The sequence below is a fragment of the Dermacentor variabilis genome, chromosome 7 (assembly GCF_050947875.1).
Source record: "Dermacentor variabilis isolate Ectoservices chromosome 7, ASM5094787v1, whole genome shotgun sequence".
NCBI lineage: Eukaryota > Metazoa > Arthropoda > Arachnida > Ixodida > Ixodidae > Dermacentor > Dermacentor variabilis.
Window position 1 is genome coordinate 129,081,444 of NC_134574.1, and position 21,098 is coordinate 129,102,541.

The 21,098-nt window shown below is 47.5% G+C and overlaps 1 protein-coding gene across 2 annotated transcripts in view; it reads left to right on the forward strand.

Annotated features, from left to right (window-relative positions):
* Positions 1-6,187: 6,187 nt before the first annotated feature.
* LOC142587904 (leukocyte elastase inhibitor-like) overlaps positions 6,188-21,098 on the forward strand; it is a 30,813-nt gene continuing 15,902 nt past the window's right edge. Inside the window, exons 1-4 of one of the 2 annotated variants that reach the window (XM_075699257.1) lie at positions 6,188-6,505; positions 10,562-10,750; positions 16,293-16,454; positions 18,534-18,698. In XM_075699257.1, coding sequence (XP_075555372.1) covers positions 6,203-6,505; positions 10,562-10,750; positions 16,293-16,454; positions 18,534-18,698 — 819 coding nt within the window. In that variant the 5' untranslated portion in view covers positions 6,188-6,202. The remainder of the gene's footprint in view (positions 6,506-10,561; positions 10,751-16,292; positions 16,455-18,533; positions 18,699-21,098) is intronic. The other variant, XM_075699258.1, reaches the window with a different exon arrangement.

Genomic DNA, 21,098 nt, shown 5'->3' on the forward strand with positions numbered 1-21,098 from the left:
CCCCTCCTTTACAGGGCCATGGGCCGCCCTACGAAGTTTCAATTAAAAGTAGTTTTTTTTAAACCCCTCGCCTGGAATATCTTAATGACCTCGGAAGAAAGCATTAGGAAACGTAAGAAAATTCACAATATCTGGCAAATCGCACTACCTGAAACTAAGAACACGACCCGCCTAAAAGTAAAATGCAGGCGCATACTTATTGGCGGTCTTGGGAATTTGAGAGATGATAGGGGCAGATGATTTCTGGTTATCACTTTGTCAAGTCGGGGCTGGGCGGCTCTGGTCTTGGGCACACAAATTTTGCGGCTGTTGGAAGAGGTCTTTGCCTCTGGGCGAAGACGTCAAGTGCGGCATAGATACGCATATTAAGAGGAAACGACAGCTCGGGGCGAACTCCGACTTTTGTAGACGAATACAAATACAGAAACCATCTCGTTGGACAACCCTTAGACCCGGATTCGAACAAGCTTTGTTGCACTTAATTAGGAGAGAAAGCTGAGTTGCACCGACTGTACGAATCAGAATATTGATATAGGGCGTCATAGTCGTATACACCTGTACCGATTTCTGGCACACCGATTTTTGGCAATGTCTGTTGCCGAAAAATCGGTATGTTAAAAAGAAATTGAAGCATGAAGTTTACAAATTCATAACTGCAACCCAAAAAAACGAAGAAAAAAAACCCCCCCCAGATATTGCAGTTCTGCAAGCTGCATCTGCTATAGCATCGCAAGCGGAAAAATGTGAGGCATGATTTTTAAACTCGACAACTTGCTGCTGTGTGGCCCATGAGACAACACGGGGGCACTGGCATACACGCGGCCGAACAGATAACTTCGGCACCACGCGCATGTGTGTGCACCCTACGAGGCACACGATTTGCATATGTGCATACGTGTATGTGCACGTTCTCGGTCGACCCCACAGAGTGGATGTGCCAAGGTGACACAATAAGAATGTAGCCTTAGATGCATCAGAGCTATAGACGGCCCCCCGACCTCAACAGACAGCTCCGGGCCGAGCGCTGCAGCGAAGTTGGAGCCACGATATTAGGGACTGTGGGCATCGCTACGTAGATTCAAGTACGGTGCAGCGATTGCAACAATACATGCATGCTGTGCCGCGATGCCAAGCTGCACTGTGGTTTGACAGCGAGATTCCCACCGCTTGGTTATCGTGTGCTAACGTGCCCGTAAGGTTTCACAGTTCACGGACGGCATGGATACATACTATAATGATCATAACATATAAAGCATATCATCACCAATTGCACAATCATCACGAGAAAGATTGCCGATCGCATTAACGTCGTCAGTGGCTTCCAAAGGATGGATGCGATGCCAATTTTTTGTCTATTATTATTGTCCTCATTATTCTCGACAGGAGTTTTTCTTTTTTGTTTTTGTTTTAGGGGACTTTGATATATAGCCGGCCCTAAGCAGACGTACCTTTCCATTTTTTCTACACTTGCGATAATAAAGAAAACTAAAAGCGCTCGTTTTCTTCATCTGCAGAGAGTGCAGACACCGTTCATCGTTATCGCAAGCAAGGAAACGCTGGTCTCTGCCGGAGAAGACAAGGAAGAAGACCGCGCTCTCCTCTTGCAACTCGCACACTAACATCTGAGGCAACAACAACGACAACAACAGCTAGGCCCTACATCTACGTTCCGACGCACCCCTGTGCCCAAGTCCACGCAAACGGCAAGCCGGCCTCGGGCAAGAGAACATCGCCGCAAGTGCTTCAAACCGCAACGTCGCGGGCAAGGCCTGTCGGACGGCTGTAGTCGACGTCGACCAGCGACACGTTAGAGGGGTGAGTGAGACCTCATATTGATAGAAAAAGAAAAAAAAAGGAAGTAAGAAAAAGAGGACTTGGCCCTCGAGCCACTCCGGCGCCTAATTGGGAAGGCCATTAGCAGCGGCCCTGAAGATCCACCCCGCTCGCATGCAGAATACCGAAGCGAGAGGGGAAAAAAAAGAAGAAAAAAAAAAACGTGGCACGCAGGCGGAACCCGAACAAACTCGTGAAAAAAAAATTAAGAAGGAGCATCACGCGTAGTAGAAACGAAGCTACTAACTGTTGACCCAGCATGTGAGCATGTTGCGGTGGGCTTCACTGCATGCCTTCGGCATAGTACAGTGTTTCTGAACCACGCTAAACTGATAGCGTCGTTGCCTGGAGTGTAATGGCTATATAGTGACTGTGAACAAGTAGCGGGCAATTTTCTACCAACTTCATTTTTTGACTGCCCAAGTTATAGACCAACCAGCGATTCTTTCAAGTAGGTTATCTCATTCAAGCCAGACAAATACTCGAACGTCACGGTTAATAATATTTGGGGTTTTACGTGCCAAAACCACTTTCTGATTATGAGGCACGCCGTAGTGGAGGACTCCGGAAATTTTGACCACCTGGGGTTGTTTAACGTGCACCTAAATCTAAGCACACGGGTGTTTTCGCATTTCGCCCCCATCGAAATGCGGCCGCCGTGGCCGGGATTCGATCCCGCGACCTCGTGCTCAGCAGCCCAAGACCATAGCCACTGAGCAACCACGGCGGGTAACGTCACGGTTAATGCCTACGCATACATAATACACTGCAGCTGTATACAGTGGTACACTTGGTTCCCGTATTTGAAATACAGTTTGTGTATATAGCTGGAGCGTGGAATCCTATCACGTGGACACCGCGAAACACAACCACTGAAACTCGACCTTACGCAGAGTTGAATCCCGACTTTACAAGGTCAACGGGGAATGCACGTCGTATAAAACGGGCAATTTCCGTAAAATAATAATTAAAGAAACACACACACACGGAGAACGCCTCGATTAAACGACCAATTTATTTCTTGCGAAAAAGCACGTTATTTCGCCCCGCGCCTGCGCGGTTTGTCTGCAAGGCCACTGCGTAGCCGTTGAAGGTGGCGAGAGCATGCAGTGAGAACCCATTCCCCCGCCATCTTGAGACCCCAGCGAATCACCTGCGCATATGGTCCGACGGCGTTCGCGACATCACTAATTATATATATATATATATATATATATATATATATATATATATATATATATATATATATATATATATATATATATATATATATATATATATATATATATATATATATATATATATATATAAGTATATATAGTGAAGGGAGAGCTACGGACGAGTGGCTGCCTGCTGCCACATCTGTTATATACGGCGCCACCCAGTCCGCCAGCGTTTGACAGTGCTTTTCGTTGCTCGGAACGAACGCAGTATCGACGCAACTCCTACGTGCGACAGTCTCGCGTTTGCCCAGACGCGCAAGGGACAAGAGCAGCGAAATAAGTAGACATTTACATTCGGCGGTGTGTTTTTATCTAATTCGCGTGTTGCTAATAATGTCCTTGCGCTTTGTCTTCACCAGCTTAAGCAAACGTGGATGAAAACGAGGGACTCTTTTCGGAGGCGCTCCTCACTTGTGCGCGCTTTGCCTCCGTAGCTTTCCCTTCGTTGCCACAGAAAGTTGTCACACGAGTATACTTTTTTGCGTGCGTGTCGTCATCTTATGCCACTTCTACGTCGGCGACAAGCTTCGCGATTATCCATTGCGTCCACGCATGCGCAGGCATCGGCGCGATTACGCAGTCGGCGAATTCCGCGCGGCTCTGCATGGTGGACACATCTGTTCACAGAAACGGGAAGCAGACTTTCCGACCTGCTGTTCGGGTCTGCCCGAACACGACCTTATAGATTCGTCGTGGTACAGTTCTGAATCCGGCGTGTCTAAAACAACCGTATAGCTCGGCTTGTGGCACTTAATTCTATGGTTGTCTTTCCGCCTTATCTGCAGAGGTACCGAAACCGAAAGCGATTCGTAGAAACGAGGAAACTATTAGGACGCTATGACATTCGCCAGTAACCTTTTCCTTTGACACTGATTCACAGAAACAAGTAAACGCTATGACAGCCAGTAGCTATATAGTCTTTTCCTTAGACATTGCTTTTTACTTACTCTTAACCCCTCTTTCAGAGGAATCAGTCCTAACGCAAAAGTGAAACGTGGGTTCTAAGAAATAGAGGCAGCTTAGTTGCACATTGGCAAATACAGGTCCATAAATGTGCAAAGCTTTTTTTTTTTATTATCTGCGGTTTCGCTCGTATACGGCGAAGCAAAGACAGCGGCATAGCAAACAGGCGACGCCTGCGTTGCTGCGCAGCGTAAACAGCCCCCCGGAGGCCACCAGGCGTCACATGAGGGCATCCGACGCGACGGTGAGCGCGTATGTGGAAAACTGCGTCTTCTTCCGCGGCGCCAACGCGCATGCGCGCCCGAACACGTGTTCAATGTTCATCAGACGCGGGAATGCCGCGTGAACCGCCGGGGCGCCACCGTGCGGTGACAGTTTTTGTCATTTATTGACAGTTTTTGCCAGTTATTGACTTTGAAAAAGAAAGCGTCGGGAACGCGCCAGAAACCCCGTCACCCGTGAACGCCGACCGAGTTATAACGCACAAAGAAACTTCCAAGTACTACCGTCTTTACTATCCTTGTAAATGACCGTGCTGCCGGCTTCGTTTTCCACGGACTTCTCGATGATAAAACAAATGGTACCTAAATGTCCTAATGGCAACAAATATACGTAATCAAGAGCAGAGCACCTTTCTTTAATGACGCGAACCTGCTTAACCTTTCTATGCCTACTTTCCTAAGCATTAGGTAGAAACAAAACGGCAAAAGTTAATCGTCAGGTACGCTAAAAAATTTGCGCGAAGATGATGGAAAGACACACATTCAAGCGCAAAATTTCGCGGAACACGACATCTGAGAAAAATACTGAATATCTGCACAGCCTCTCAACGCAGCCCATAGAATTCGCATTTACAGCCTCTACTAGTATATTTGGACAGCATTATGATGAATTCGGTTTTACAGCGCAGTACTCTTACAGGCTGCCCAGAAATTGAACGTTTTCCGAGATCCTGTGGTCCGTAAACTTTTGTGGTTGACTGCACGTCCGCAATCACCGGTAGAATCCGGCAGAGAACATTCCTGCACTCAAAAAAAAAAAAAAGAAAGACAAGTCGTAAATTTGCTACAACTGTACTCCCTTGAAAGTCGGCCTCCGCGATAACTATTGCATTTCCTTTTTCTTTCTTTTTTTTTGCAGAGAAGAAAGAACATTTATTGCGCACAAAATGGCGCCGCCTGGGACGTGCGATGTTAACAGCACGAAGGGCGTGGAAGAAGGCAACTTCGCAAGTAACAGCGGCAAATATTACACGGAACGATTCGAACCCTAAAATGTGATATTACTTCGAAATTTGACCAAGAACAAGGCAGCGGTAGGCGCGCTATATTCTTATTTTATTTTTTCGTCCTTTTCTTAGTGGGAAAAACGCTGGTCCAGCTGTACATGTTCGCGCATTCATACGAACCGCGCTCTCGGTGCTGACAGCCTATCCCGTCGTATTCCGAATCCTCCTGCCTTGATCACAGATATAACGGCGGCGTGTCAGTCAAGTCCGAGCCAATGACGAAGTGCTGAAGGAATTTAGAGCGAAACGGAACGTTAGAAAATGCGACCCCTGGAAATGTGCTCAGGAAATAGGCTCGCGCGGATGTTAAACCTGGTTATCACGAACTTATCCGAACAGGAAATTAAATTCGTTGTAAGCGGCATTTCGTTAAAAGCGGACAATTTACGAGAGTCATATAGCAACGCGGAAACACGAAAACGTTCGAATAAAGCGGTATTTCGAATAAACCGATTTCGTACGAATGTTTTCAAGTGCACTCGCAATTTACTGCCGTCGTCGTCTCACTGCAGCCTGCTCATTCCTGTGCAGCACAATAAGCTTTTTCGCGGTCAATAGAGGTACCCGCTGACGTCATCGAGGTCGTCATACTGCAGTAGCCAGCACGGTAAAAAATTGAGCCGCGTTCGCGGGCTCACCCTCGCACGCTTTCACTCATACGGAACCTCACGGCGACGGCGACAGCACAAACGCGCCTGTAGTGTCCATATAATTGCTATCGCAATAAAAGCTGCGCGCATCTATGGTTGCTTACATCCGGCAACGCAGTGGAAGGTGCGAATATGAATACGCGTACGTGACGTCACGCAGATGCTCCCCTTCTACACTGTGCGAAACAGTACAACGCCCGTCTTGCTGACGTCTCCACGTGCACGCCTCCCTCCGCGCGTCGCAGATGAACGCCGACAGCGCGCCCCAGACCCAGTGCCCCCAAGCGGCCAACGGCGGCAGCGTCAGCGCCACCACGACCCCGGCGTCGACGGCGTCGGCCGCCGACGCGGCGGCGACGCCCGTGACCGAGCTGGACCGGGTGGTGGCGTACGCGAACCGCTTCGCCATCAAGCTGTTCAAGCACGTGGCCGCGCTGAACCCCCGCTCGACGGTGTGCATCGGGCCGTTCGCCGTGTTCAAGACGCTGTGCATGGCCTACGCCGGCGCGCAGGGAAACACCGAGAACCAGATGGCCAAGGCGTTCAAGGCGAGCTCGCGTTCCCGTATAGCGCGTCCCGTGGTGTCACTCGATCTGCGCTTATAACTGCGGGGACGTTATTAACGCGATAGCGTTAAGGAGCTCGTGTCGCAGAAAAGCCGGTGTCGTCGGCGTCGGCGTCCGCGGCGTTGGCCGTGAGCGATAAATCACGGCAGGCACTTCATAAATAAAAAGCAACTTCCAAGATGGGCTGGGTGGGAATCGAACCAGGGTCTCCGGAGTGTGAGACGGAGACGTTACCACTGAGCCACGAGTTCGATGCTTCAAAGCGGTACAAAAGCGCCTCTAGTGAACGCGGTGTTGCCTTAGAAACGAGCTGTTTCTAAGGCTCAGGCGTGCGTCGCTTGCTCAGGCACACATTTCGTTGTCGCGCCGAACGCTGCGTTGCTCGACGCTCACCGCGTCCGATGCGGGGCGCGTAGTCGCTGCGCCGTAGCCCATTGTCTTACACCCCTTGGCGGGTCGACGGGAACGCTGTCGCGTTCCACTCTTGAATGCGAAGCTTAAGCGTCCTCCAATTTTTTTTTCTTTGCGCGGGGGACGTATTCCGGGACGATCGCTTTCGGCGACACCATCGCCAAAAGTGACGTAGTTCGTGCGCGACCAACCAATCAGCACTCGCTGAAAGTGATGTCCTCGGAAGCGACCGTCCGAGAACACATCCCCAGTTGTGCGCTATAGGAACTTGGGTGTACATGTAGTAGAGAGTTTTAGCTTGTGAACGGCTTATCGGGTTACCGGAAAGGTGTATACTGCAGCAGGGCTGGGCAAATATACTTTGCAAACGTGTCATGATGCAGATACAAGATACTAATGCGATAAGTACTAGGGATACGGGTACAAGATACAAGCGGATTAATTCTATCCGATACGATACTTACCATATGTGTCTTAATTAAGATGCTCGACGCATTAGCTAATTCCTCGTTGTAGCTCATCTGCAGAGGCCGCTGCAAGTTATAACAGGTGTTTACTGGCGAATTTCTTATCGCCCGCCAGTCAGACATCCTTCTTTTGAAGCTTCCTCTACTGGCAGGTACTAATCTTTTTATGAAGTTCTAACAACGATCTATACCGCAATTAATTCCGCAACATTCTACGGGGTGGGCCGGACGTGCAGCAGTTAGTGCAGATACGCTGGGAACATCAGGAATTGTTTCATAGCGCCTTTATCATTGGTATGATGCATTGCTTTGCGGTCTATTCGTAAAGCGGCCCGGTCAGTGTTTTGTATTCGAACATGCGCGTTTCTATAGTTCTATAATTCTGTCATACTAAACTTCGGCGTGTAATCTGCATTTTAAGGACTGTAAGGTTGCACATGTTACATGGTAACAACAATGTATATAAACAATACACCGCGTTGTATAGATGTTGCTTTTAGGCGTCAGTAAACGGCAGTAAATATAGCTTAAGTTAGGGCATGAAAAGGTATTCAAAAACAGACACACTGGAAAGTTAAAAAAGATTGCAATGGTAAGATGCGTCAACCCCCCCCCCCTCGCATCCAGTTTGAAGGGGGATGCTCACACCATCGCCACAACCGTATCACAATCATCATCATCATCATCATCATCATCATCATCATCATCATCATCATCATCATCATCATCCCAATTGCACAATGTGTTTGCAGCAATGTTCAAAGTATGCGCAATATTACGCGAAATGTTAAGCTCCAGCTGAAGCAATACACGTCCCTGAATGAAGGTCTTGCAAAACGTGCATCTTACTTTGACGTTGTACTAGTCAGATGAAGAGACGGTATACCAAGCAGTAGCAGATGATGTTCAATATAAGACAGCATGCCGACCATCATTAGAAGAGCTCAGTGTTTCGGTAGAAGCTTCCAGAAGGTATGCTCGGAAAAAGGGCGCGGGGAGATCTCGGCGATCGCCCGCATTTGGCAACAGATAACGGCAGATAATCTAAATGAGATTTAGTGTCCAGGTAGTGTTACGCCTTGGGAGCTATGCCAAGCTAAAGAAAGCCTTGCGAGCTATGCAAAGGGGAAGGCAGCTGGGGAGGATCAGGTAACAGCAGATTTGTTGAAGGATGGTGGGCAAATTGTTCTAGAAAAACTGGCCACCCTGTATACCCAATGCCTCACGACCTCGAGCGTACCGTAATCTTGGAAGAACGCCAACATAATCTTAATCCATAAGAAATGGGACGCCAAGGATTTGAAAAATTATACACCAGTCAGCTTACTTTCCGTTGCCTACAAAGTATTTATTAAGGTAATCGCAAATAGAATCAGGAACACCTTAGACTTCTGTCAACCAAAGGACCAGGCAGGATTTCGTAAAGGCTACTCAACAATAGGCCATATCCACACTGTCAATCAGGTAGAAATGCGCGGAGTATAACCAACCCTTATATATATAGCTTTCATTGATTACAAGAAAGCGTTTGATTCAGTCGAAACCTCAGCAGTCATGCAGGCATTACGGAATCGGGGTGTAGACGAGCTGTATGTAAAAATACGGAAATATATATATAGCGGCTCCACAGCCACCGTAGTCCTCCATAAAGAAAGCAATAAAATCCCAATAAAGAAAAGCGTCAGGCAGGGTGACGATCTCTCCAATGCTATTCACAGCGCGTTTACAGGAGGTATTCAGAGACCTGGTTTGGGAAGAATTGGGAATAAGAGTTAATGGAGAATACCTCAGTAACTTGCGATTCGCTGATGATATTGCCTTGCTTAGTAACTCAGGGGACCAATTGCAATGCATGCTCAGTGACCTGGAGAGGCAAAGCAGAAGGGTGGTTCTAAAAGTTAATCTGCAAAAAACTAAAGTAACGTCTAACAGTCGCGGAAGAGAACAGCAGTTTACGATAGGTAGTGAGGCACTGGAAGTGGTAAGGGAATACATCTACTTAGGGCAGGTAGTGACCACGGATCCGGATCATGAGGCTGAAATAATCAGAAGAATAAGAATGGGTTGAGGTGCGTTTGGCAGGCATTCTCAAATCATGAACATCAGGTTGCCATTATCCCTCAAGGGAAAAGTGTATAACAGCTGTGTCTTACCAGTGCTCACCTACGGGACATAAATCTGGAGGCTTACGAAAAGGGTTCTACTTAAATTGAGGACGACGCAACGAGCTATGGAAAGAAGAATGATGGGTGTAACGTTAAGGGATAAGAAGAAAGCAGATTGGGTGAGGGAACAAACGCGGGTTAATGGCATCTTAGTTGAAATCAAGAAAAAGAAATGGGGCATGGGCAGGACATGTAATGAGGAGGGAAGATAATCGATGGTCATCAAGGGTTACGGACTGGATTCCAAGGGGAAGGGAAGCGTAGCAGGGGGGCGGCAGAAAGTTAGGTGGGCGGATGAGATTAAGAAGTTTGGAGGGACAACATTGCCACAATTAGCACTGACCGGAGTAGCTGGAAAAGTATGGGAGAGGCCTTCGCGCAGCAGTGGGCGTAGCCAGGATGATGATGATGATGATGCTGCTGATGATGATGAGTCTTACGCGTAAATCTGATAACCGCTGGTTTACTACAGTAACAGTGTGGGCGCCAGTTGTTCCAGTGAAACGTATACGTTTCACGATCAGGTGGTGTGACGAAATTAGTAGATTTGCAAGCGTAAGATGGGTCCACCTGAACGCAAGAGAGAGTGATAACAGGATATCGTTGGGATAGGCCGTGCTACAGTACAGATTCACACTGTATATATTAGTTTGGGGATTCATCGCGTGCGCAAACACGACCGACCCAAATAAACGACGAGACACGACAGCAAGATGCACCCGCGCTACATTCTCTCCCTCATGTGTCAACTAGATTTCAAAACCGGTTCTTTTGAATTACCCCACACTAGGATAGCAAGTGCGCGTATACGCAGCCGTCACAGGTAAACAACCAACAAACCAAGTACTCTTCGCGTTGCCCCAAATTGAGATGACTATAACACCTGCATAACCGTCGCGGGTGAATGCCCAGTGGGAATCTACCTAGCTTAGGATGATGATGCTGACGATAATGATGATGACGATGACACTGTGCTTATTGTACCGCTGTCGCAGGTGAACAAGCGCTTCGACATGCCCGTCGCTTTCCAGACGCTGCTGTCGTTGCTACGCAACAAAGCGGTCGAGATGCGCCAGGACATGGCCTGCCACGCCTTCGTCGAGCGCACTCTGCAGCTCGCGCCGCAATTCGAGGCCGTCCTCAAGAGAAAGTACGAGGCCGAGGTGCGCCGCGTCGACATGAAGGTATGCGCACGGCGCTCGAGTCACGGTGAGAAGCTATTCTTCCAACGTGTGGCGCCGACGTTGTGTTGAGCGTGTCCCCAGTAAAAGGATATCGCTTTATTCGGAATATCGGTTTATCCGAAGTTTCACGCGGTCCAGACAGCAGTGCCCACGCATTTTCACACTGGATTATTCTAAGTTCAGTGGCATCGGACTTCGCTTATAGTACGCACGAAGTGCGCGAAGCGAGCGGGTGCTCTTGGAGCATGCAACCCTTTCCTCCCGTAGCAACCTATAGAGAGTCGAAGAGCGCTGTGGAGGTAACCCCGCCACGTAGCGGCAAACTCTCGTAAGCAAATGCATCATGTGGCGATGACGGGCAGACGATGCACCTGCTCACGGATGTCGGCAAAAAACAAAAATTGCCAGTCACGCTAGATGGTGGCTATTGGGCACGTGCGGCTTTGCATCGACGCACGTTTTACGAGCTGCATCCATGGCTCACTGTTGCAATGCACATTCCACGTTACCGTGGCTCTTCGATGTAGCCTCTCCACTTTAGCGAAATTCCGGTTACAACGAAGTTCATTTCCTGTTCCAGTGATTTCGTTGTAACGAGAATTTACTGTATATCTGCCTTAGACTCGGAGGCTGCTCAGGAGCATATTGCCTTACAAATAGGTCCTTTATACCGAGTGATGTAAACTTTACCAACGTGGCAAGAACATTTTTGTTTTAAGCTTACACAAAGCTGGAACACCATTCTACATCATGAATATTAATGAACTTGTTCACCTTTATTTCTTACCATTGAGAGTACATGCGCAAAAAGAAATGATAAAATGACAGTTAAATTAAAACGTAATTAGTACAGTAATTGATAAGTAAGTGGTTTTCTGAGCTATCCACAGTTTAATCTTCAGTTCGACATATCAAAAACGCTGCTGTAGCATTTGAGTTAGTTTTCCCGCGCATAAATCAGCTTTCCGTGGTATCAAATCTAGCGTGTCAGAAATAATACCTCAGGCTCAGTGGAATTAAATACCACAATTAGATGCCCAAAACAGCATTTCCAAGTACCCGCAGAAAGTAACTGTCCCGTGTTTCTCGTCTTAAAAAAACTGCCTTTACTTGTCTCTAAGCAATGAAAGTGTAACGTCATGCGGTGGGCCGTCACGTCGGTGCTTCGTCTTGGAGTTCCCGCGTGCACTTGCGGTACAGGTTGGCGCCCAAAACAAATGACGGCCGTGGCGTGTTTTCGGCTCTGTAACTTCTTCCGGCGCATCGAATCAGAAATAGCATCGCCTTCGAGATCGGGGTCTGTTACTCCACGGAAGCTCGGTCGCTGAGCGCTGGATTTGAACACCACCTACTCGACATGCACTCGGCTGGTGCTTTTCATCGTTTGAAACTATACGGTGACGGTCTAGATAAAGTTGGCGTCGATTTTTGGGCGGCTTACGACAAGAATACGCTTATGCCACTTCCGTACAGTTTCCGCACGTATCCTACTTGATATTCGGGACGAGTATTCCATGCAATCACTTCCGAGTTAATTTTGAAAAGGTCTGAAGGAAATGTACATTATAATTCATACAAGGGCTTCCTACCACTTTGCGGAAATTTTGTTGAGAGCGACAGCCTAAAGAAAAAATGACTGTTTGCTTCAACTCAGGTCGTAGTGACACGGCTATAGGGTACTTCACTAGGTTTGGACATGGCAAGAATACAAAAGCGTGACGTGTGTAGATCACGTGCTGATAATCGTGTCTGCGCTATTTCCTGCACGCTTCGAGCTTACAGTCGACAATGGCAAATACTCTCGTATAACGCCATCTTTCTTAGACATCCTTATCTTCGTTCGGACAGCAGTATATACTTCAATCATATCAAACTTGTCTGTTGATTACAATACTTGTAGTTCGATATGCACCGAAAACCACGATTCAGCGTAGTCAGGGAGACCCACTAATTATTTTGAGAAATCGAGAACGTTACATCGAAAGTACTTAAATACACTCATAGGAATACAGCGATATATTTGAGAGCAAAAAAAAAAATGCTGCAATTTTTGCCTGCGTGGGAACTTGCCGCACAAAGCAAGCCTGTGGAGAGCGTTGCGCGCATGTGTGCATGTGCGAGTGTGTGAACGGTGAGAGAGAGAGAAAGAAAGAAATGAAGAGAAAGAGAGAGACAGACAGAGAGAGAGAGAGAGAGAGAGAGAGCACTGAAACCCGACATACCTATATGTTAACGCAAATTGTCACGCAAATGTCGGAGCCGAAGGGAGAGAAAATAGAGGCGTGTGCGAGGAGCTGGCCGCTGCCTGTTCGCCTCGGATGAACATCCTCTCCCTTGCACTACGCTAACAATCTCATCATCATCATCATCATCAGCCTAGTTACGCCCACTGCAGGGCAAAGGCCTCTCCCATACTTCTCCAACTACCCCGGTCATGTACTAATTGTGGCCATGTTGTCCCTGCAAACGTCTTAATGTCATCCGCCCACCTAACTTTCTGCCGCCCCCTGCTACGCATCCCTTCCCTTGGAATCCAGTCCGTAACCCTTAGTGACCATCGGTTATCATCCCTCCTCAATACATGTCCGGCCCATGCCCATTTCTTTTTCTTGATTTCAACTAAGATGTTGTTGACCCGCGTTTGTTGCCTCACCCAATCTGCTCTTTTCTTATCCCTTAACGTTACACCCATCATTCTTCTTTCCATAGCTCGTTGCGTCGTCCTCAATTTCAGCAGAACCCTTTTCGTAAGCCTCCAGGTTTCTGCCCCATATGTGAGTACTGGTAACACACAGCTGTTATACACTTTCCTTTTGAGGGATAGTGGCAACCTGCTGTTCATGATTTGAGAATGCCTGCCAAACGCACCCCAGCCCATTCTTATTCTTCTGGTTATTTCAGTCTCATGATCCGGATCCGTGGTCACTACCTGCCCTAAGTAGATGTATTCCCTTACCACTTCCAGTGCTTCGCTACCTATATGTTAACTGCTGTTCTCTTCCGAGACTGTTAAACAATACTTTTTAGTTTTCTGCAGATTAATTTTCAGACCCACCCCTCTGCTTTGCCTCTCCAGGTCAGTGAGCATGCACTGCAATTTGTCTCCTGAGTTACTAAGCAAGGCAATATCATCAGCGAATCGCAAGTTGCTAAGGTATTCTCCATCAACTTTTATCCCCAATTCTTCCCACTCCAGGCCTCTGAATACCTCCTGTAAACATGCTGTGAATAGCATTGGAGATATCGTATCTCCCTGTCTGACGCCTTTCTTTATAGGGATTTTGTTGCTTTCTTTGTGGAGGACTACGGTGGCTGTGGAGCCGCTATAGATATCTTCCAGTATCTTTACATATGGCTCATCTACACCCTGATTCCGTAATGCCTCCATGACTGCTGAGGTTTCGACTGAATCAAACGCTTTCTCGTAATCAATGAAAACTATATATAAGGGTTGGTTATATTCTGCACATTTCTCTATCACTTGATTGATAGTGTGAATATGGTCTATTGTTGAGTAGCCTTTACGGAATCCTGCCTGGTCCTTTGGTTGACAGAAGTCTAAGGCGTTCCTGATCCTATTTGCGCTTACCTTAGTAAATACTTTGTAGGCAACGGACAGTAAGCTGATCGGTCTATAGTTTTTCAAGTCTTTGGCGTCCCCTTTCTTATGGATTAGGATTATGTTAGCGTTCTTCCAAGACTCCGGTACGCTCGAGGTTATGAGGCATTGCGTATACAGGGTGGCCAGTTTCTCTAGAACAATCTGACTACCATCCTTCAACAGATCTGCTGTTACCTGATCCTCCCCAGCTGCCTTCCCCCTTTGCATAGCTCCCAAGGCTTTCTTTACTTCTTCCGGCGTTACCTGTGGGATTTCGAATTCCTCTAGGCTATTCTCTCTTCCACTATCGTCGTGGGTGCCACTGGTACTGTATAAATCTCTATAGAACTCCTCAGCCACTTGAACTATCTCATCCATATTAGTAACGATATTGCCGGCTTTGTCTCTTAACGCACACATCTGATTCTTGCCTATTCCTAGTTTCTTCTTCACTGTTTTTAGGCTTCCTCCGTTCCTGAGAGCCTGTTCAATTCTATCCATATTATAGTTCCTGATGTCCGCTGTCTTACGCTTGTTGATTAACTTCGAAAGTTCTGCCAGTTCTATTCTAGCTGTAGGGTTAGAGGCTTTCATACATTGGCGTTTCTTGATCAGATCTTTCGTCTCCCGCGATAGCTTACTGGTTTCCTGTCTGACGGCGTTACCACCGACTTCTATTGCGCACTCCTTAATGAAGCCCATGAGATTGTCGTTCATTGCTTCAACACTAAGGTCCTCTTCCTGAGTTAAAGCCGAATACCTGTTCTGTAGCTTGATCCGGAATTCCTCTAGTTTCCCTCTTACCGCTAACTCATTGATTGGCTTCTTGTGTACCAGTTTCTTCCGTTCCCTCCTCAAGTCTAGGCTAATTCGAGTTCTTACCATCCTATGGTCACTGCAGCGTACCTTGCCGAGCACGTCTACATCTTGTATGATGCCAGGGTTCGCGCAGAGTATGAAGTCTATTTCATTTCTAGTCTCACCATTCGGGCTCCTCCACGTCCACTTTCGACTAACCCGCTTGCGGAAAAAGGTGTTCATTATCCGCATATCATTCTGTTCTGTAAATTCTACTAATAACTCTCCCCTGCTATTCCCTAGAGCCTATGCCATATTCCCCCACTGACTTGTCTCCAGCCTGCTTCTTGCCTACCCTGGCATTGAAGTCGCCCATCAGTATAGTGTATTTTGTTTTGACTTTACCCATCGCCGATTCCACGTCTTCATAAAAGCTTTCGACTTCCTGGTCATCATGACTGCATGTAGGGGCATAGACTTGTACCACCTTCAATTTGTACCTCTTATTAAGTTTCACAACAAGACCTGCCACCCTCTCGTTAATGCTATAGAATTCCTGTATGTTACCAGCTATTTCCTTATTAATCAGGAATCCGACTCCTAGTTCTCGTCTCTCCGCTAAGCCCCGGTAACACAGTACATGCCCGCTTTTTAGCACTGCATATGCTTCTTTTGTCCTCCTAACCTCACTGAGCCCTATTATATCCCATTTACTACCCTCTAATTCCTCCAATAACACTGCTAGACTCGCCTCACTAGATAGCGTTCTAACGTTAAACGTTGCCAGGTTCAGATTCCAATGGCGATTTACCATCTCGTAAATAAACCCATCCAATCGGTTACAATTTTTCACCCATATTTCCCCAGAACAATTCGTTCAATTGGCCGAGACGTAGAGTCCAACTGCGTCGGTTCCAATGTCTTCGACGCATTATGATCTACGAATGTGTGTAGAGGAAACGAAAGCACTTCGTACGGTCAAAAATTTCTTACAATCTCGAGTTTCGTTATTCCGAGGTTTGACTGTAGTTTCAAACGTAACTTCTTCGTCGCCCCCTGTCCATGGTATAGCATGCTGTTTCAGCATCTCCAACTTTAACGTTAACGGTGGGTGGCTGTGGCTCCCCCTGGCGGCGCGCGCAGGACGAACCGGACAGCGTCCGCGAGCAGGTCAACTCGACGGTCGAGAAAGAAACGTCGGGCGCCGTACCGCGGCTGCTGGTGAGCGGGGTCACCGACCCTGACACGCGGCTTGTCCTCTGCGACTCGCTCTTCGTCAAGGCCAGCTGGGAGACCGTCTTCCCGGTGAGTCGGAGGGGGGCGTGTCGCCGTTTGTGATATGGTCCCCCGTCGCATCAGCGGCACCAACGCGCAGGGAAAAAAAAAAAGTTGGAAGGCGATTTAACATCTGGTTGAGGCCCGTGAAAGACAATGTCTTCCCTGGACGAGTTGGGGATGAGAATGACGTGTGCGAACCATACGATTTATCGCGAGAGCTGCGCTGGAGCGACAACGTTTGATAGACGACAACTAGAGGTTCAATCGCCTCCCAAATTTTTATCACTTATCATCTTCATGATCATCACATACCCAGTGGCCCCAGTGCCAATTACATTTAGACGACTATGTTCGGGACCGGCCTACGAAAGAGGCTATAAATGTATTTGGGACAGACATACCCTATGTGGAAAAGTGGAGGTAACTCACCAAGGAAGATATTTCTCTTCAAAAATATATAAATAAGTAACGGCAGATCCAACGCACATGTTGGAATCTGCGTGAACGAAGTTCCCTTGAGTCGTTTCCGCCAAATGCCAAGTTAAGAGACACACAGTGCGTGCAGTTCACAATCATATGAGCAACGAAACCGAAGGAAGCCACAGGGTTAAATTAGCTACTTTAATCGATACGCACAAATGATAAAGCAAAGGGGAAATGAAAGTGAACACTATTGACACTAGGAAAACTCGAACCCCTCGGTTTCCCTTTCTTCTCGTTCGATGCCTGCAATTCTATTTTACTTCCAACTTACGCAATTCCTTACACGCGCCCCAGACCTAACACCACCCGCCGTGGTTGCTCAGTGGCTATGGTGTTGGGCTGCTGAGCACGAGGTCGCGGGATCGAATCCCGGCCACGGCGGCCGCATTTCGATGGGGGCGAAATGCGAAAACACCCGTGTGCTTAGATTTAGGTGCACGTTAAAGAACCCCAGGTGGTCCAAATTTCCGGAGTCCTCCACTACGGCGTGCCTCATAATCAGAAAGTGGTTTTGGCACGTAAAACCCCAAATATTATTAGACCTAACATCTTCTTCCCCCGGCACGTCTACTCGGCGGGCCATCGACGGCAAATCCGGAGGAAGAGGCAAAAAAATCTTAAGTACTACGTACGCTGCGCCTCAGCGACTGCAACGGTAGCATTATCTAGAAGTTTCAGGATTGCACTGCCTGCTGGATCGGCTCGCTTCACAAACCACATTAACAGCCTTGCGGGGACACATAATCGTGCACTGGTGTGTCGGGACTATATATAGCCCAATAAGTAGACACCTTCGATTACGCAGTCTCTGGGATTGGCCCTATTTCGAATACATCATCTCCGAGGTTGGCCCGATTGTGATTACACTGCCTCCGGGATCGGCGCAGCTTGGTATCACACAATCTCTGGAATCTTCTGATTACACCACAGAGTTTCACGCAATAATCACTAGAGGAAACTGTGTTGTTGAACTAGAGGAAACTGTGCCGTGTTGCTCACCTTACAGGCCGCATACTTGCCGGTATTAAGCTTCCTAATTACTATTACTGCGGGATTCCTAGTTGCGTACTACCTGCGGGAGCAGCGCAGTCTGGTGTCACGCTGCCCTCGAGAGAGAGAGAGAGAGAGAGAGAGAGAGAGAGAGAGAGAGAGAGAGAGAGAGAGAGAGAGAGAGAGATATGCAAACTAGAGAAAGGCAGGGAAGTTAACCAGAGTTAAAACCTCCGGTTTGCTAACCTGCACTATGGGAAGGGAAAGGGGAAGTAATGACGGAGAGAAGAACGTGACAAAATAAAAGCGTGAGAAAAAGAAAACATGAAAAGGGACCGCATGGGATCATTATAATCTTCCTAATAGGCCACTGTCACGTAAAAAAAAGGTCAACAAAGCCTTGACCGACTTTCGCTGCGACGACAGTTCACGTCAGCATTCCGAGACCGACCGTTCTGAAAGTGGCCTGTCGCCAATGCGTGCCAACGCGGCCGTTAGTGACAGCCTCCGAGATCGGCCCACTTTGCTCGCCGAGAAACAGACCAGCCGCGCCGAGTAAACCCGTGGTGGGTAGAGCCCCAAACCGAGCCTCGCCTTGATAAAAAAAAATAATAATAAATAAAACCGCTGCAGGCTGTCGCTGCGGCGACCGAGAAGCACCCCTACACGGTGACCAGCAGCAGCCGGTCCGCAGGTGGCGCCGGGGGTGCGGCCTCGGACCACGGGCCCGAGTTGGTCCGCATATCGGGCGTCTACCGCCACTGCCGGGACTCCGAGAACAAGCTGCTGGCCGTTGAGGTAAACGGCAGGCACCGTCGGCGTCGTCTGTTTGTTTATGCTTGTTTATTTGTTTTCTTCAGATTATATATACACAAGTAACAATCACTTGTCGGACCTGTAGCCGAGGGCTAGTTGAAGGTCCGATAAAAAAAATAAATATATAAAGGAAATCCTAGCACGGCAGGAATAAAAAAAAGAAAGAGCAACAGTAATTGTATATACAAAATTGTTGACTGTTAATTCACGAGTCAACTAAAAGCAAGTGAATACATCAGAGTACCAAAGAACAGTGTAAGGGGGCACAGTTCAAATACAGGAGAACACATATCTCAACGTAAGGATGTGTACAACGGTGTCAATTTCTTTGTCGTTGCTGACCGCATCGCGTGACTCGGGCCGTATATAGAGTTTTCTACAAAACGTTAACGCATACGGAGAGCTCTGGTGCTGTGATATCGTTCAGCTGCAGCAATATGATGGATACGCGACAAAAAGTCGTAGAAAAAAGAAGTACCGCTGTGTTCCCTTTGATTTCACGTTGCGGCAATGAGCTTTGCGTTGAAATTAAAATGAGTACCATGCTTAACTTTTGTGAGGGATAGTACGCGGTGCGTTACCCATCAAGGCTCTTCTTGCCCCTTTTATCATATTGCGAGGGGAAACAAAGCTACTACTACTTCTTCTACTACTACTACTACTACTACTACTACTACTACTACTACTACTACTACTACTACTGTTCGTGCCGTTAGGTTGAAGCTTTACTGCGGCGTTATTCATGCGTGTCGCCTTTCCGAATTTCAAAGAAATCATATCTTCTAAACGCATGCAGTCAGTGAGTTCCTGCGACACTTGCATAATCACAGCGAATTCTCGCACTTATAACGCAACGTTCTTCCGCAAATCCTCAATTTAAGACGTCACAAAGCCGTTTGAAACCAAAAGTAAAACGCTTAGGCAAATCCACGATATCAAGAGAGTTTTAGCTTGTCCGTCAACTTCGCACCGTTTACGAATCACCGGATTACCGCAGGATTAACGGATTACCGCAGCTCTGGACGGTATAGTAGCAAGACTGGCATCCACCCCTTACGACGCTCTGCCCAGCTACAATGAGCCTGTGACATTTCTTTATTGTTGTGTAAGTGTCCTCGCCGAACGAAGATAGTAAAACGACATGACTGCAAGCTAACGATTAGCGTCGTTTCCAATGGCTTGCACCAACAGTAAAGCAGAATATATGGTAGGTCACCGAAAGCTTCCGTAGCTTGATGTGCTCCCTGGTTAAACTCTGCGTCACAGGGTGTCCATACCAGCGCGACAGAAAAGAGCAAGCTGTCGCCGTGCACAGCTTGTTTCCCGAATATGCAAAAAAAAAAAAAAAAAAATTTAGAGACAGCGCAGCCAAGCGGCTTACCACACCCGAAAAACGCAGACTCGGCTCTGATTCTTTCGCACTTACTTTTTTTGCGTTTTTTCGCACGCCCGGCCAACAGGACCCCCTCTATGCGTGGAATCATGTTCCTAAGACTCAGAACCATGGACCAAAATAAATGCGCGGCTAAAGTGCACAAGTATCGGTACCTCAAAAGCGTGGACACAGAGTGGGGGGAGAAGTCGAGAAAGTTAGCAACCAAGTACAGTGCAATCGAAACTGTAAATAGACAGCCGGGAGTCATCAAAAAGAAAGTGAGAGAAAGAGCTAGACAGCGAATTGGATGGAAAGAACGGAAACAAGAAAGACCATGGAGATTTACGAGAATGAGAAAAAATAAATTAGAAAGGAAAATCTGTACGCTAACACCAAGGGAAGCGCCTTGCTATTTGACGATCGAGCTCGATGCCTTAGGACAACAACATACCGGAGCAAATATTCGTGACCAGATGAGGCATGTGTACACTGCAGCAAAAATCAGGAGGCCACTCAGGACATCCTAATCGAATGCGAAGGGGTTCAACCAGTGAGGCCCTTAGGTAACGTACACCTTCCAGGAGCGCTTGTACTTTAAAGGGGACGGGATAATCAACCGGTCAGCTGCCGAGATAAGAAAGCTAGAGAGGTTTATAGAGTATCGGTGGGAGAAAAGCAAGCTAGAGGTTGATACGACCGCATCCGTTACAGGTATAGGTAGCGGTACATGGGTACATAGAGAAGGTTTGAGGAAGAAAAAAAGAGAGTAAAGAGATCTATACAAAAATGCTAGAAGGAAAACCATGTATAGCATATCTGACTAACTCAAGCAGGCTATGTGACTATTTGTCACCGGTCCGTTTCGAAGGGGATGTCAATAAATCACCATCATCGTACCTTATTAGGGAGTTTTAGAAGCAAGGAATCCAAACTTAGCGGACGCTATCGCGGCTGTGCGCGTAGAAAACAACTAAAAAAAAGGGGCGCAAACAACTGAGGCGTAGGTT